At 44.3% G+C, this 14890-nt stretch overlaps 1 protein-coding gene across 7 annotated transcripts in view; it reads left to right on the top strand.

The window, feature by feature from the left end:
- SFSWAP (splicing factor SWAP) overlaps positions 1-14890 on the top strand; it is an 81062-nt gene that overhangs the window by 47975 nt on the left and 18197 nt on the right. For all 7 annotated transcript variants that reach the window (XR_011561132.1, XR_011561133.1, XM_070769332.1 and 4 more), the window contains 2 exons: positions 918-1108; positions 12738-13003. Coding sequence is in view for 5 of the 7 variants with exons in the window: in XM_070769332.1 (XP_070625433.1) it covers positions 918-1108; positions 12738-13003 (457 nt within the window). In the remaining 2 variants the exon portion in view is untranslated. The remainder of the gene's footprint in view (positions 1-917; positions 1109-12737; positions 13004-14890) is intronic.

Below are 14890 nucleotides of genomic sequence, written 5' to 3'. Positions count from 1 at the left end.
TTTTGTTCAGCTGAGAAGCGCTCAGTCAAGTGAGGAGCACTGCTGTTCATTAAGCTCAGATGCAGTGCCCTCGGCGATTTGTTTTCCGAGGAGGAGCTGAGAGTGGCCAAGAGTGCTTTAATAGCAGCCCTGGGGCAAATGCTCAGCCCATGTTCCCAGCTCGGGTTAATGTTTTGAGCCAGCAGGTGCCCTTCTGTGAGGCCTCTCCCTACAGAACCATCGGACCCTTGAAGGGGCCGGGGCCCCTGCTGGTTTTCAGACTGCGGCTCGTCTTGATGGGTCACAGTGTGGCCGCCGCTCGCCTCTGACGCATGACCAGCAGTGTTCTACCCTTCTTTCAAAATAAGCACTGTTCTTCTGGTTTTGTGAATTGCTTTTTCTATGTATACACAGACAGATCACATAGCATTGATAAAAGATAACTCTTTAACCACAGGAGGTCCTAGAACTTGCGATATGCTGTAGTTCCTCTCCCCAGCACACGTGTGTTCATGCCTGTGTTGCTAAATCTACATTTACTGCGTGTGAACTCAACTGTGTGTCGGTTCATTTGGCATAAAACACTTTTCACAGAGTGTTCATTGCCTGGTATGGCTGTTTGGGCACTTGTATATGAGAACCATTCCAAGAGTCTCATCATTCCAGGTTTCACTGCTATGGAACCCCATCAGCTTTCTGACTTTGAGTTTGAAAGTAAATTTATGAAAAGTACTAATAATAAGCATTATAAACTAATTCTCTCAGAAATCTGTTTGCCTGACTTGTTGACCTTTCCTGAAATCAGTATCATGTTCATGTTTTTAAAGTAACTGCATTGTATCTCACGGCCATGCTACTGCCCGTGAAAATTAAGACAGCAAGGTATTTATACAATACTGCTTGCTCTAAACATCTTTTTTCTTTGTTTATTCCTTAAGCAAAGCAAAAGTTGGAGGATCGACTGGCAGCTGCTGCCAGGGAAAAGCTGGCCCAAGCGTCTAAGGAATCAAAGGAGAAACAGCTCCAAGCAGAACGTAAAAGAAAAGCCGCTTTATTTTTACAGACCTTAAAAAATCCTCTGCCAGAAGCAGAAGTCGGGAAAGTTGAAGAGAGTCCTTTCAGCATAGAGGTGAGTTTTAAAAGGGTCCACATCAGTGCTCTGAACTAAGCACCATTGGTAGAAGTACCTGCGTGTGAATCCTGCAGCCTCTCAGCTCTCGAGCTGCGTGAAGGCTATGAGCAGCCCCTGCGCTTCTCCCCGGTGGGATGGAGCGCCTGTGCAGGCAGACCGTGGAGGGACCATGGAGTTCAGTTCCAGACCTGGCAGCAAAGTGAGGCACGCACATTTCTTGGTTTCCCCATGTGTGTAACAGTTATTACACTATACCATAGTCTCTGAAGTGTGCAAGCACATATGCCTGAAAGATAAATATATACTTTAATTTAAAAATCCTTTGATGCCCAAAAATGCCAGCCATCATCTGAGCCTTTAGCAAGTCGTAACCTTTTTGCAGTAGTAACTTCGCTGATCACAGATCAAATAATGAAAAAGGTTTGAAATAATGCAAGAATTAACCAGACTGTGACACAGATGTGAAGTAAGCATATGTCGTTGGGAGGATGGCCTTAATAGATTCACTTGGCACAGAGGTGCCACAAACCTGCAATTTGTAAAAAAAAAAAAAAAAAAAAAAACAGTATCTGTGAATTCCAACAGTTTGGGAAAAAACAAACCATAGTGGTATCTGTGAAAATGAGGTCTGCCTGTACTGTATAGCTGGCGTCAGCAAGAGTCTGATGAAAATTCCCATAACTCACATACACACACCACATTCTGGGTGCAGGGTCAGAGTCCAGGCCTCTGGGCCCAGGTTGGGAGCCTGTGCTTTGTGGTGACCTCACAGGAGCAACGGAACTTCACCTCGCACCCACCTCAGGCCTGGACAGACCCACCAGAGCACTCATGTTCCTGCCGTCACAGCAACCCTGAGCTCACACTTAGGCTTATGGTCTTACTCAGGGATCTAGGTTACTATCAGCATTTCAATTAAAAGAAAAGTTAGATAAGATACGGTCACTGTCATCTTCTCTTAAGACAAGTTGTGAGGTCAGAGCCTCACAACTCTTTCGTAAGCTGTAGGACCAGAACTTAGCCCCCTGGCCCATTTCCTCCCTTCAGAAGGCTGTGGAGGGGGGCTTGGACCACTCAGAGCAGGGCTCACGCCACTTCACCAAGTGTCCCCGAAATGTCTTTTGCAGCTCTTTCCCCTGTAATGTAGAACGGGCCCTGTGCGTCTTTTACTTTAATTACGTTGACATTTCTAAGAGTTTAGAGCCATTATTCACAACTGATTTTTGCTACATGTAGCCACAGGTTTATTTGTTTCTCCATGGAAAGCAGCATTTTTCAGCATTGTGTTGAAGGTCAAATCGGCTTTCTCACCTCAGGAGTCAGTCAGAAATTCAAATCTGGCAGGAGGCCTCAAAAATAATAGCTGGATCAGACTGGGGAGCAGCGAGCGCTGGCTTACATGGCACCTTCAGACGCGTCCGTCCCCCCTTGGGGAGGGCCTCGCTGCCACCAACCGGGCCAAAAACAGGAAGGCACCCTCGGTCATCGCCCAGCTTTGGGAGGACCTCTGGACCAGTGCAGGGGTGAAACTAGCAGCCACTAAGACTGCGTTAGATGTAAAAGGAAGAAGAGGCAGGATATGGAGCAGCTCCACTTTTATGGTTGCAGCTGTAAAAATGATGCATATAGCACCAGGGCAGGGAACTTAGGAAGACAGGGAACTGCCTCCACGGGAGGGGTGTGAGTGGCTATTTTCATTTTCCTTATTGTTTGGATGTCACTTGGGCAGTGAATAAAGGACTTAATTAAAAGTTTTCCACATACATAGATACTTTAACCAATTATTCTACATGGGTGCATCTATATTTTCTAATAAAATTGTGTCTAAATGCAAACTCAATCACAGCCAGAGTCATTCATCCTTAATCCAGTTTTTCTGTCTGCTGTACTGCCAGTATTGTCACAGGTACCAGAATCGCTTCTCTATAAACACAAGATAGCCTGAGACTTAGGTTCGTACCCTGTTTGTCTTTTTTGTGGCATCTCCCACTGTGTTCTTTTCAAGCATGTATTTTAAATCTGTAGTACCTTAGAAATGAATGCTTATGCTTCATGTTTAAATCATTGGGTCAATCTTCCTGGACATCTAGTGGGAAAGATTATAGCTACTAAACTATTTCAACAAAAATGTTAACAGTACTTGCAGGTGGTGATATCTTTAATGACTTTGAAACAAAATACGTGAATTAAATTGGCAGCTATCATAAATGAGATTCACACTTGAAAATATTTTCAGTCTAAAGCAGCTTCTGGAGACAGGTGACCCTGACTCTGTTGACCATTTCCTGTGCACTTAACTCCCAGGCTGACATGTCCGACCCCACTGCACAGGTGTATTATTTCAGTGTCCAGGGGACTTGGAGTTCAGTGGCCTCAATTTTGGTTCCAGCTTGTGCTTCTTCCAGCCCAGCGTTTCTCATGATGTACTCTGCATATAAGTTAAATAAGCAGGGTGACAATATACGGCCTTGACGGACTCCTTTTCCTATTTGGAACCAGTCTGTTGTTCCATGTCCAGTCCTAACTGTTGCTTCCTGACCTGCATAGAGATTTCTTAAGAGGCAGATCAGGTGGTCTGGTATTCCCATCTCTTTCAGAATTTTCCACAGTTGATTGTGATCCACACAGTCAAAGGCTTTGGCATAGTCAGTAAAGCAGAAATAGATGTTTTTCTGGAACTCTCTTCCTTTTTCCATGATCCAGTGGATGTTGGCAATTTGATCTCTGGTTCCTCTGCCTTTTCTAAAACCAGCTTGCACATCTGGAGTGATGCTTGGTATGTAATAAACACTTGGTAACTGTTCACTGGATGCATGACCATCAGTCCTTTCACACATCAGCCCTTATATCAAGCTAATCTGCATGTGCTGTGCGCTGTTCACTCCTCCCTGCTCTCGGAAGCACGGGCCCTACTCAGGGTTTTACTGTATGACGGCTCCTGTGACTTGTGCGCTCACTGAGGTGAGTGTATCCACAGAGTAAATCCCTGACCGTGGAATTGTTATTACATTTCCGATTTTTAAATTTAATTCACCATTAAATTAGGCCCTACAGTGATTATTGCGGTCCCGGACTGGGGTGGGACGTTTTTGTTTTTTTGTCTCCCTTGTGTATGAACATAGCTTTGTTGCCTCCCTGCCAGCGCTGGTTATCATCCGCCTTAATTCTCGGTCTGACAGGTGGGAAAATATGTTATCTCTTTGGTTTAACTGCATATTCTAATTATAGGGGACATTGAGTAACTTTTCACAGGTTTCACGGCCTTTCTGTTCTCCTGCTGAGAACACTCTCTATGGCCTTTGCTTTTCTCCTGGCTGACTGTCTGTCTCTGCTGTTTTTGTGTTAGCTCTGTGTCATCAGCATTACCAACAGTTTCTTTTTTGTCTTTTAATCTGCCCCACTGGGAATTTACTTCACTTTGAGGAGCATATAGCTAGGCACAATACAAACCACTAAATCACATCTTTTCCCACTAGTGTAAAGGGCTCCCTTTATTGTATACTAAATTCCCGCTTGTGTTTGGTCTATTTTTACATTCTTGTCTGTTAGTTCCATTGGTCCCTTTGTTAGGAGAGGTGATTTTATGTTTAGGTATAACTTTTAAGGATGTCTTGAAGTGTATTTATTGACATGGACAGATACTAGTTACGTTAAATGTTTAAGCGGTGTATAAAATATATACAAACCTGTTCATGAGTAGCACTTGGAAATCTGTGTATATACCGTCCCATTTTGTGTATGTGTGCCTGTGCACACGTGCACTGTTAATTCAAAATGAAGAGAAATCAGAAGTTTTGAATCAAGTCTCTGTTGAATCATGGCATCATTTCCGTGGTAACAACAGACTTCAGTACTTTGTTTAGATGCAGTAACTTTTTTCAGGTTAATGATCCTGCCAGGTTTAAGGTCCAGCAAGAGTTTGAAAAGAAAAGGGGAACAAAAATAACCCATGTTTGCTGAGCCTCTGTGATAATTCCGGGAGCTTTGGGGTATGAATTAGAAACCTGTTTCTCATAACCAGTCACTTTTGAGTGGTTGGCATCTACACGTGAACATTTCTACCACACCGGCCCTGTAAGGTGCAGAGCAGCTCTGAGTGTGTGGGTGAGGGCCTCGGGCCCCCAGGACAGCAGAGGGGGCACCGGGACTGTGAGGAACCTGGATCACTTGGAGAGGTGACAGTAGCGAGGAGGCCCAGAGGCTCACCTGTGGGGGAGGCCGGTGAAGCCTGTGCAGGCAGTAATAATGCCTGCAACCCTGCATTGAAGGGTCTGTGGAGGAGGCGCAGAACAAGTCATTGACACAGGCAGGTCTGGGAGAGGCTGGACCACTGGCTGCAGTACAAGTGGGACACTGACGAGCTAAAGCAGTGTTTCCACGGGAAGGATATGTATGGAGTAGCATTGGCAAGGCTGGCAGCAGCACTCCCAAGCAAACACAGCTGATGAGAGGGGAGGAGAGGGTGCCAACAGAGTGGAAAATGCAGGGTCATCTGGACAGAGGCCTCAGCAGTCAGACCTGGGCCATTGCCCTGCTGGGAGGGTTGCAGGGCATGCCCAGCACGGGTAGAAATTTGCAAATACAGTTCTAGAGGATGCATTTCAAAGTCTGATTTCAAACGTTACCTTGAGTCTTTTGCATGATTATCCCTTTTCCTAGTTAATGTAGTGTTACTTCAGAAATAAGATTTTATTTTAAAATGTGTGTTAGTCTGCTTTTGAGCAATTTGTTTTCCCACAGCAGGAAATAGTAGTTGCTAGTTTGTGTGCTAACTTGTTGACAAATACTTCATTGTGATCAAAGACAGATTAATATTTTTCAGTGTTACCAACAAAAGGGATGTCAGTTTTTAAATACGCCTATGAGTATCTGATCTTTCTAAAGTTCCTTTTGATTTTGCCCGCTCACAACTCAAACCAGCCTATGCTCTCCCCACTGCCCATGATGATTTGTGCCTTAGTCATCCTTGCTGTAATATTAACATTCCGTCCCTGAGAGGCCGCTTTGCTTGTTTGGCACTGGTTGCCATGTGGTTCTGTTGCTGTGTCTCCTGTGGGCATCACGGGCAGCTTCTCACAGGTCATTGTGTGCAGGGCCTTAGCCAGACACCTTCAGAAACCAGACACAGGACATGTGGGGCTGCAAGGAAGGTCTTGACTCAGCAGTGGCTTAGTCTCTCAGGTTATTCATATAATTTATAGTATAAATTAACGGGTCATTTGCCTCCTTCAGGATATACACTATACAGTATGGTAGCTGCTAACCCCATGTGGCAATCTCAGTTTTGTTTCTGTTAAAGTTTTTTTTTTTTTTTTTTTTTAATGTATACCATTTTTAAAGTCTTTATTGAATTTATTACAGTATTGCTTCTGTTTAATGATTTGATTTTTTTGGCCAGGAGGCATGTGGGAGAGACCAGGGATCAAGCCTGCAACCCCTGCATTGGAAGGCAGAGTCTTAACCACTGGACCACCAGGGGACTCCCTGGCAATTTCAGTTAAACTTAATTAAAATTTGGGCTTCAGGTCCTTGACCACACTAGCCATATTTCAGGTGCTCCATAGCCACCGGTAGCTAAATGCAGCAGATGGTGCAGAAACAGAACATTTCCACCACCACAGCACGGTCTACATTACAGAGCTAGCTGGGTTTTCATTCTTTTTTGCCAGTAGTTTAAAAATCCATATTGCTGCGTCAGTCAGGGCTCTATATTATACATGCTAGAAACCTACCCTACTGCCCCCAAACGACTTAAGCAAAACCACTAACTAGTTGGGTTTGCTTTCTGAGTTGTGAGGGTAGCCTAGCTCACAGGACGTCACAAGGCATCTCAAGGATGCATCCACAGGCCCAGCCTCCCCTGGCTGGCCACACTCTCCAGGTCTGTTTTGTGACAGCTGTTATAAAATCAGTGTGCATTAAAAAAAATAAAATAAAAATTGATAAATTTCTGTGTAGCCATTTTAATACTGAAGATGGAAGAAAAACATTTTCGGCATATTATTCTTTATTATTTCAAGAAAGATAAAAAATACAACTGAAATGCCAAAAAAGAAAATGTGTGCAGTGTATAGAGAAGGTGCTGCAGCAGATCAGATGTGTTAGAAGTGGTTTTTGAAGTTTAGTGCTGGAGATTTCTCACTAGACAAGGCTCCATAGTTGGGTAGACGAGTTGATAGCTTTCAAATTGAGACATTAATTAAGAACAATCAATGTTATACCACCTGGGAGATAACTGACATACTCAAAATATTCAAATCAGGCACTGAGGATCATTTGTACCAGCTTGGTTGGGTTAATCACTTTGATGTCTGGACTCCATGTAAGTTAAGCAAGAAAACCTTCTTGACCATACTTCCCCATGCAATTCTTTACTGAAATGTAATGAAACAGTCCATTTTTAAAACAAATTGTGACAGGTGATGAAAGTAGATACAATAATGTGGAACAGAAGAGATCATGAGGCAGGCCAAATGCACCAAAGGCCAGTCTTCATTCAAAGAAAGTGATATTGTGTATATAGTAGTATTGGAGGTGAGTCCTCTATTATGAGCTACTTCCGGAAAACCAGACGGATTAATTCCAACAAGTACTGCTTCAAATAGATAAACTTAAAGCAGCACTCAACAAAAAGCGTCTGGAAATAGTCGACAGAAAACAAATAATCCTCCATTGGGGTAACACAAGATCACGCATTTCTTAATGATCAGGCAAAAACCACCTGGCTGAGGAGGCAGCTGTTTCCTTGGCTGAGAAGTTCTGATCCATCTGCTGTATTCACCAGATATTGCACCTTCAGATGTCCATGTATTTCGGTCTTTACAAAGTTCTCTTAGTGGAAAAAATTTCAGTTTCCTGAAAGACTATAAAAGGCACCTGGCTCAAAAAGATAAAAAGTGTTGGAAAGATGGAATTAGAAAAGTGAGAGAAGTCGCTTAGTCATGTCTGACTCTTGGCAGCACTATGGACTGTAGCCCACCAGGCTCCCCCTCCATCCATGGGATTTTCCAAGCAAGAATACTGGAGTGGGTTGCCATTTTTTTCTCCAGGGGATCGTCCTGACCCAGGGATCGAACTCAGGCCTCCCACATTGCAGGCAGACTCTTTACCCTCTGAGCCACCAGGGAATCCCTGGGATTACAAAACTGCCTGGAAAACAGTAGAAGGTAGTAGAACAGGATGATGAGTATGTTGTTCAATGCAGTTCTTGGGGAAAATGAAAAATGTATCTTTTGTTTTTACTTAAAAACCAAAGGAGCTTTTTGGCCAACCCAGTAGTTCCATGGCTTGTGTCATAAATATCCATGAACTACTTCCTCTGTGTTGCTGGAGTGTGTACCCCACCGCCAGCTGTGCACACAGGAACGCCTTTGGTGTAGTCGGAGAGGCCAGGACGCACCCCTGCCCTGTTGTGTGCCACGTGCTGGGATGCTCCCCGACACTGGAGGCCAAGAAGCCCACCTCCGGAGCAGTCATGGGGGCCCTGGGAGACCAGGTCCTCCTGCTTATGTTTGGGTAGAGCACCTGCATCTCTGCAAGTCTCTTAAACTCTGCATTTTTACTTACATTCTGGGCATAGGTACCCCTGTGGGCTACACTGGGCTTCTCCCTTGACTGCTGGTGACCCTGCATGAGAGGCATGACCTGAGTCTGTTTCTTCAGGTGCAGTCACGAGAGCCACTGCCCTGGGCTGTAGGATGCATCTTAAAGTTTCTGGGTTTCAGAAGCACTGGCATGTTGCGGAGAACATACATCTCCAGACTGCTGAGACATGCTGGCGCACACAGCCTGCCCCTGGAGCCACCACTGTGGGGGCTACCACTGGGCATGTAGGATTGGTTATCCCGTTCTGTTGTTATTCTCAAGTCTAACTGCTTGGTTTTTAATGTCCTCTTTGTATTTTTAAGCTGAAAAAACAGTGAGGTCATCAGAATGCATCATCTTAATTCTGCCCAGCCAAGCGCCACCCCCACCCCCACCCCCAAGTTGCTGATTTTTACTTTAATGGTGAAGGGTAATAGATCATTTTATTAGAATAAATGTATCTATGACTTAATTGCAAGTTATATTTTTAATATATTGATTTACTTATTCCCTCGCCTCAAAATGAAATAAACGATAACCACAGTGGTAAAATAAGTGTTACTAACGATGGGCATTAGGACAAAGGCAGCAGAAGCAGTAATGAAGCTCAGAGATACAAATCATCAGGCTGGAAGTAATATATAAATAGGGATTCATCTAATGAGCTGCCTCTCCCCCTCCTGGCCTGGTGTGGCTGCCTGCAGCGCCCTGTCCCCCTGGTTCCTGTCCTTTGCAGACGTCCTTAGGGGGACATATTTTCCCCTTCTCCCCCTCCTAGTGCAGCGCTCATTATCACTCGTCAGTGCCATTCTTCTATCCCCTGTGCTGGAGAAGGAGAAAGCCATCCTGTGTTTCTCTTCATTCAGCCATCACTTAGATAAAAGATGGAGTCTCAGTTCTCCTAAAACGGGCTCTCTGGTTCCCAGGGAAATTCCCCACAGCAGCCCCGACTGCCCTGTGGTCCCTGGGCCCTGACCTTCAGCATTCCTAGAGGCCTCGAGTGTGCTGGCCTGGAAATTCTTAGTGGTGACTTATTACCCCCAGTTCCATCTCACTTTTTCATGCGGGGGGTGTGTGTGTGTGTGTGCTCAGTCGTGTCTGACTCTCTGCGGTCCCATCAACTAGCCCACCAGGCTCCTCTGCCCATGGGATTCTCCAGGCAAGAATACTGGAGTAGGTTGCCATTTCCTCCTCCATGGTATCTTCCCGACCCAGGGATCCAACCTACATCTCTTGCATCTGCTGCATTGGCAGGTGAATTCTTTATCTCTAGTGCCACCTGAGAAGACCTACATATATTCCTAATTTAGAGTCCATGGTTATTGGGGTTTTTTAATGCACTAAAAGCTGGTTTTCCAGCCTGGCAACAGCAGAGTTCTCTACAAGCCGATGGATGTGGGGTGTGAAGGGGGCAGCATTTCCCTTCCTCCAACCTCTAAAGTTAGAAACTCACTACATTTTATTAGTCTAAATTTATTGTATCACTTTGTATGTGTGTTTAGAAGTGCCAGAGTGGGAATTAGGTGTTCTTATATATAAAGTTTTGTATCTACATGTTAGAATTGTTTAACAACAACCAATTATTTTAAAATTTAACCTGAAAAAATATTATTGCAGGACTTCCCTGGCGGTCCAGTGGTTAAGAATCCTCGATTCCACTGCAGGGGGCACAGGTTCGATCCCCAGTTGAGGAACTAAGATCCTTCAAGCCATGCCAAGTGACACCAAAAAAAAAAAAGGAAGAAACAGATTACTGCACTAAAATAATTTGAAGTAAGAAAGACATTTTTGATAAGAAGAACTGTCTCATGATGAAATGGTTTCCCTGGAGACAGTTTAAGCAAAACCTTAAAAATGCCCTGGGCCGCATTGCCACGATGGAGAAGAGTGAAGGCCGGACAGGAACACCAGGCGGCTATGTGCCCTTCCACAGGGGGCCTGGTTACTAAGAGTATTTTCGTGGTAATAAACTGCTTTGGGAGCAGGGCATATTGTTCTTGAGCGATTCTCAGCCCCACTGCCTCTCAGCTCACAGTGAATGAAAGATGTGAAGACAGTGTGTTGTGAGTGTAAACGACAGGAGGCTGGCAGGAAGGCAGCCCTGTTCTCTAGGCATGCCTGTATCGGAGGGGCGATATCTTTGGTGGCTGTCCCATAAGACCACCATCACGGTTCCTCTCAAGTCAGGGGAAGAAGCATAGCTTCAGAAGAATCATTTGCACAAAGTGTTGTTTTGCCTCATCCAGTTGGCCTTATCCAAATGGACCCAAGGAGAAGGGAAGCCAGGCCTGCTAGAGCCCACCACCCGCCAGCAGCTGCACCCACTTGGGGCTGCAGCCCCTGCCTGGGATTTTTTTTTTTTTTCATGAACCTTAACAGCTTGAAAGTTCTGAGGCACAAAATGATAAATTCCAGATTCTTCGGTGTCTCTCTGTGTATGGTGTTTACTGGCTGTAGTTAAAACTCACGTAAACTGAATCAAGGAAACGACCTTGCTCAGGATGAGGGAAGGGCTGAAGGGGGTGGCTGCAATTGCAAATATGAAATGCGGTTTGGGGGTGTTTTTTGTGGTTTTCTTATGTGTGGCTTTTTTGTTTTTGTTTTTTGTAAATTCTTTTTTTTTTTTTTATCTTACATTGTGACATGGACAATGTTAATGTCAATAAAATAGGACTACCACATCATTTTTAAAGTTGAGTAGTAATTGCCTTCCTGGTTGGACCGTAGTGAACAAGTTCTGGAAATGGGACTGCTCTGGATGCACACTGCTGAGAGTGGTGGCTCCTGGATGTATGCGCTGGTGTCTTGACGTGAAAGTTCAGTAGGCAGCAGCCCTAAGATCTGTGCACTCTGTGTGTCTGTCATACTTGGATACAGAGGTCTGAAGACTGATAACCCATTAAGTGAAATTCCTTGCTGTGTTGATACATGTGGAGTAAGGCTGGGTTGCGTTGATGGGATTGTCTTGTCTGTGGTTCCTGTTAGTGGCTTTATTTTTTTACTTTCAGTTTTACTGAGGTATAATTGTGTCACCTGAGAAAAGGTGCACATCAAGTTTTATTTGGGACAAAAATGAGGATGATAGCCTGGGGAGACAGCCTGTCAGACCTCTGAGGAACTGCTCCTGAGAGGTGGGGGGCAGGGTCCGTGTATACGTGAGTTTGGTGAAGCGGAATGTGCAGTGAAACACACGTTTTGGCGGAAGATGGCTGCTTATCAGGAGGAGCAGATGTCTCTGTTAGTAATGTTAGTGCTTTTCCAGGCATGAGGAGGTACAAGAATCGCTCTTAGAATCTTCTCCTGTAAAGGTCTAACTATCCGAAGGCACGTTCTGCCAGTTTTTCCCAGAGCACAGAGGGCCTCTTTCCTGATCTCTGCCCTGAACTTCTTTCAGGGTGTCAAAGGTCAGCAACTCCAGTGACCGGTGACTTCATCCTTGTAGCACCAGATGGTGAGGGACCATTTTCCAGTTAGCCGTTGACATGTAGCACTGTGTGTTCAAGGTGATGGCATGATCTGACTTACATAAAATACGCAGTAATCGACACAGTAAGTTAATATCCACTACCTCATACAAAGAAAGAAAGTGTTCTAGTAACAAATAATTTTTTTTTTTTTAATCAAAAAGGAACCTCTTTTGGTTCAGGCAGAGCAGAGATGCATAAAAACCTAGTGCTAGCAATTTGAAGAATCTCCTTTTTAGTGGAAAGTCACAATTATTTAGGAAAGAGCAGGTGGGGCTCGTTTCCTAACACAGCCCTCCATGTGCCGCGTTTCTTTTCTCAGATCCAGCCTCCAGAGCCTGGCAGGCTGGGGACGGGACCCTGCACGGGAAGGCTCGGCCGTGAGAGGTAGGCATTCGTGCTCTTGGCCTCTGAGGAGCCATCATTCTCCCAGAGATGCCGGGGGTATATTTAGAGCCACAGACGGAGGCATGGGCTGCTCTAACAGATGAGAGAGCGCCAAAGTCGGAATCTTATACACACATTTTGAAACAGCCTATCTTCCTTGCTGAGATCCGGACGTGTGCTTCTGTTTCCAGGAGGCTGGTACCGTGCCCTGTCCTCTACTGGCTGGAGGCAGACCTCTGCCAACTTTAGACGTGAAGCCTCCAGAAGGGCGCTCGAGCCGAAGCAAAGACCCGCCGAGAGAAGAAGAAAGAGAGAGGAAAAAGAAAAAGCACAAAAAACGGTCTCGAACAAGATCGCGGTCTCCCAAGTATCATTCGTCGTCCAAGTCCAGGTCTAGGTCTCACTCAAAAGCAAAGCATTGTCTTCCCAGTGCCTATCGGACAGCGCGGCGCTCGAGGTGAGTGTGCAGGGCGCTGCCGCGGCCGGGCGTCGGGTGCGGGGCGGATCCCGCTGCTCCTGCTCGCCAGCAGGGGGCGCGGGGCTCCCCTCCCCCGGCTTGCCGCAAGCACAGACCCACACACCTGCGTGTCTTTACGCAGAGATGCGTCCTGCAATCTCTTTTCAAAATATTTTTTAACCTGACTTTCCAAAATTCATCAACTATTGCCAGGTTTTTCTTAGAAGAGAGGTATTTAAATTTTTAACAGGTCTTGGGAGCAAGCCTAGCGTATTTGCTGAAAATGTGTGGAAAATTCACAGGGTCGGGGGCGTTTTGTTTGGTGAATGAGTCGACTTTCCCAAGCTAATTCCTTTTGAATGTGTATCTGCCAACACGAGAGACACGTGCACTGTGGCTGTGTTCAGCTTCACTGGCAGAACACCTGCAAGTGCCCGTAAAGGAGGAAACACAGGCACAGATCTGCTTTCTCAATCAATCTGCTTCTCCAGCCTCCCACTAACAGTCACTGTTCCACCAAAAGCCAGCTTTTGAGGAAGCAGCTTAAGGTTTTATGCAACAGAAATAATAAACACGAAAACCTGTAAGGATCACAGAATTGAGTGCTTAGTGAAGCAGGTGCTTTTCTGATTTTTAAAGCATCTGACTTACAGGAGGTTTAGAAAAGCAAGTTTCTAGTTTTAAAACTTACCTCACGCCTTCTGATTTCTTACTGAATGTCAATTGGACTTAGTTTCTCTAGCACAGCACTTGTACTAATCTACTTCTTCTACAATTGATGTTTTCTTTCCTTTCCATGTGAAAAATGCAGATGGCCCTATACTTTTTATTTTTTATGTTTAAAAAAACTGTACTGTATACACATTAGCCTTTCTTGAATATACCCTAAAACAACATGCTTCCCAGTTTTTACCTAGACCAGACCTTCAAGGCTTGACAAGTATTTACCCTTGTCTACAATGAAATTAGGCTTACCTCCACGATAAATAAATTTGATCTTTGGCTCTGCATTTTTGCTAGTTCTTTATATGTTCTATCCCTTGCTCTCCCTCTCTCTCCCTCTCCCTCCCTCTCTCTCTCTCTCACACACACACACCTTGTTGTTTAATTAAATGAACAACTTTGCTGACATATTTCCAATTTTTGAAAGTCCCCAGGAACTTGTATGTATATATCAAAACTAGGGTTTCTTATTTGAAAAAATTTCTTATAATATAGTGGAAGTAAATAGACCTGTACAAGCCCTATGAATAATAACCATACCCAGTAAAATCCTTTGTAGATTTCATTTATTTCAGGGCTCAAAGAGAAGAAATTATAATCTACTCCTAAATCCCCTTCTAGGGGCCTGATAATGCTCAGGGCTCCTTAGGTCGCTTCTTATGTAAGAAATGAGTTGGTTTTCGTGGTGCATGCTGAGACAAACAGTAGGTGCGGGTGCCTGGTTCTTAGGTGAACCCATCTGGTCAGACCTGATGGCCACAGACTTTTCCCCAGGTTGGTCTGTTCAGAACTAGAAGTGTTCATGAAACACTTGGAATTTCAACTCTCTAGGATTCCATGGTTTTTATTGACTATCTATAGTAGAGTAAGTCATTGTGTATATTATGTTAGTATTTTTAAAATAGCTTTTATTTTAGAATAGGCTTACATATTTTATATGCAAGTGTATTTTATATTGTTTAGACTTACATATTTTATATGCAAGTGTATTTAATATTGTTTTCATATATTCAGTGCTGACAAGTGCAAGAAACAAAATCCTAATCCTTAGTGTATAATTTTCAGTTAAAGAAAAAGATTAAAAAATTGTTAATATGAGTTCTGTGATGGCAGGCCGACAATTTTACCTTAATTTTACCAACAAAGTATTTTATGTGTAAAGAG

Source organism: Bos indicus, chromosome 17 (assembly GCF_029378745.1).
Source record: "Bos indicus isolate NIAB-ARS_2022 breed Sahiwal x Tharparkar chromosome 17, NIAB-ARS_B.indTharparkar_mat_pri_1.0, whole genome shotgun sequence".
In the NCBI taxonomy this organism is placed as follows: domain Eukaryota; kingdom Metazoa; phylum Chordata; class Mammalia; order Artiodactyla; family Bovidae; genus Bos; species Bos indicus.
The sequence above is the reverse complement of the archived record's forward strand: the minus strand, read 5'-3'. Positions and strand labels throughout refer to the sequence as shown.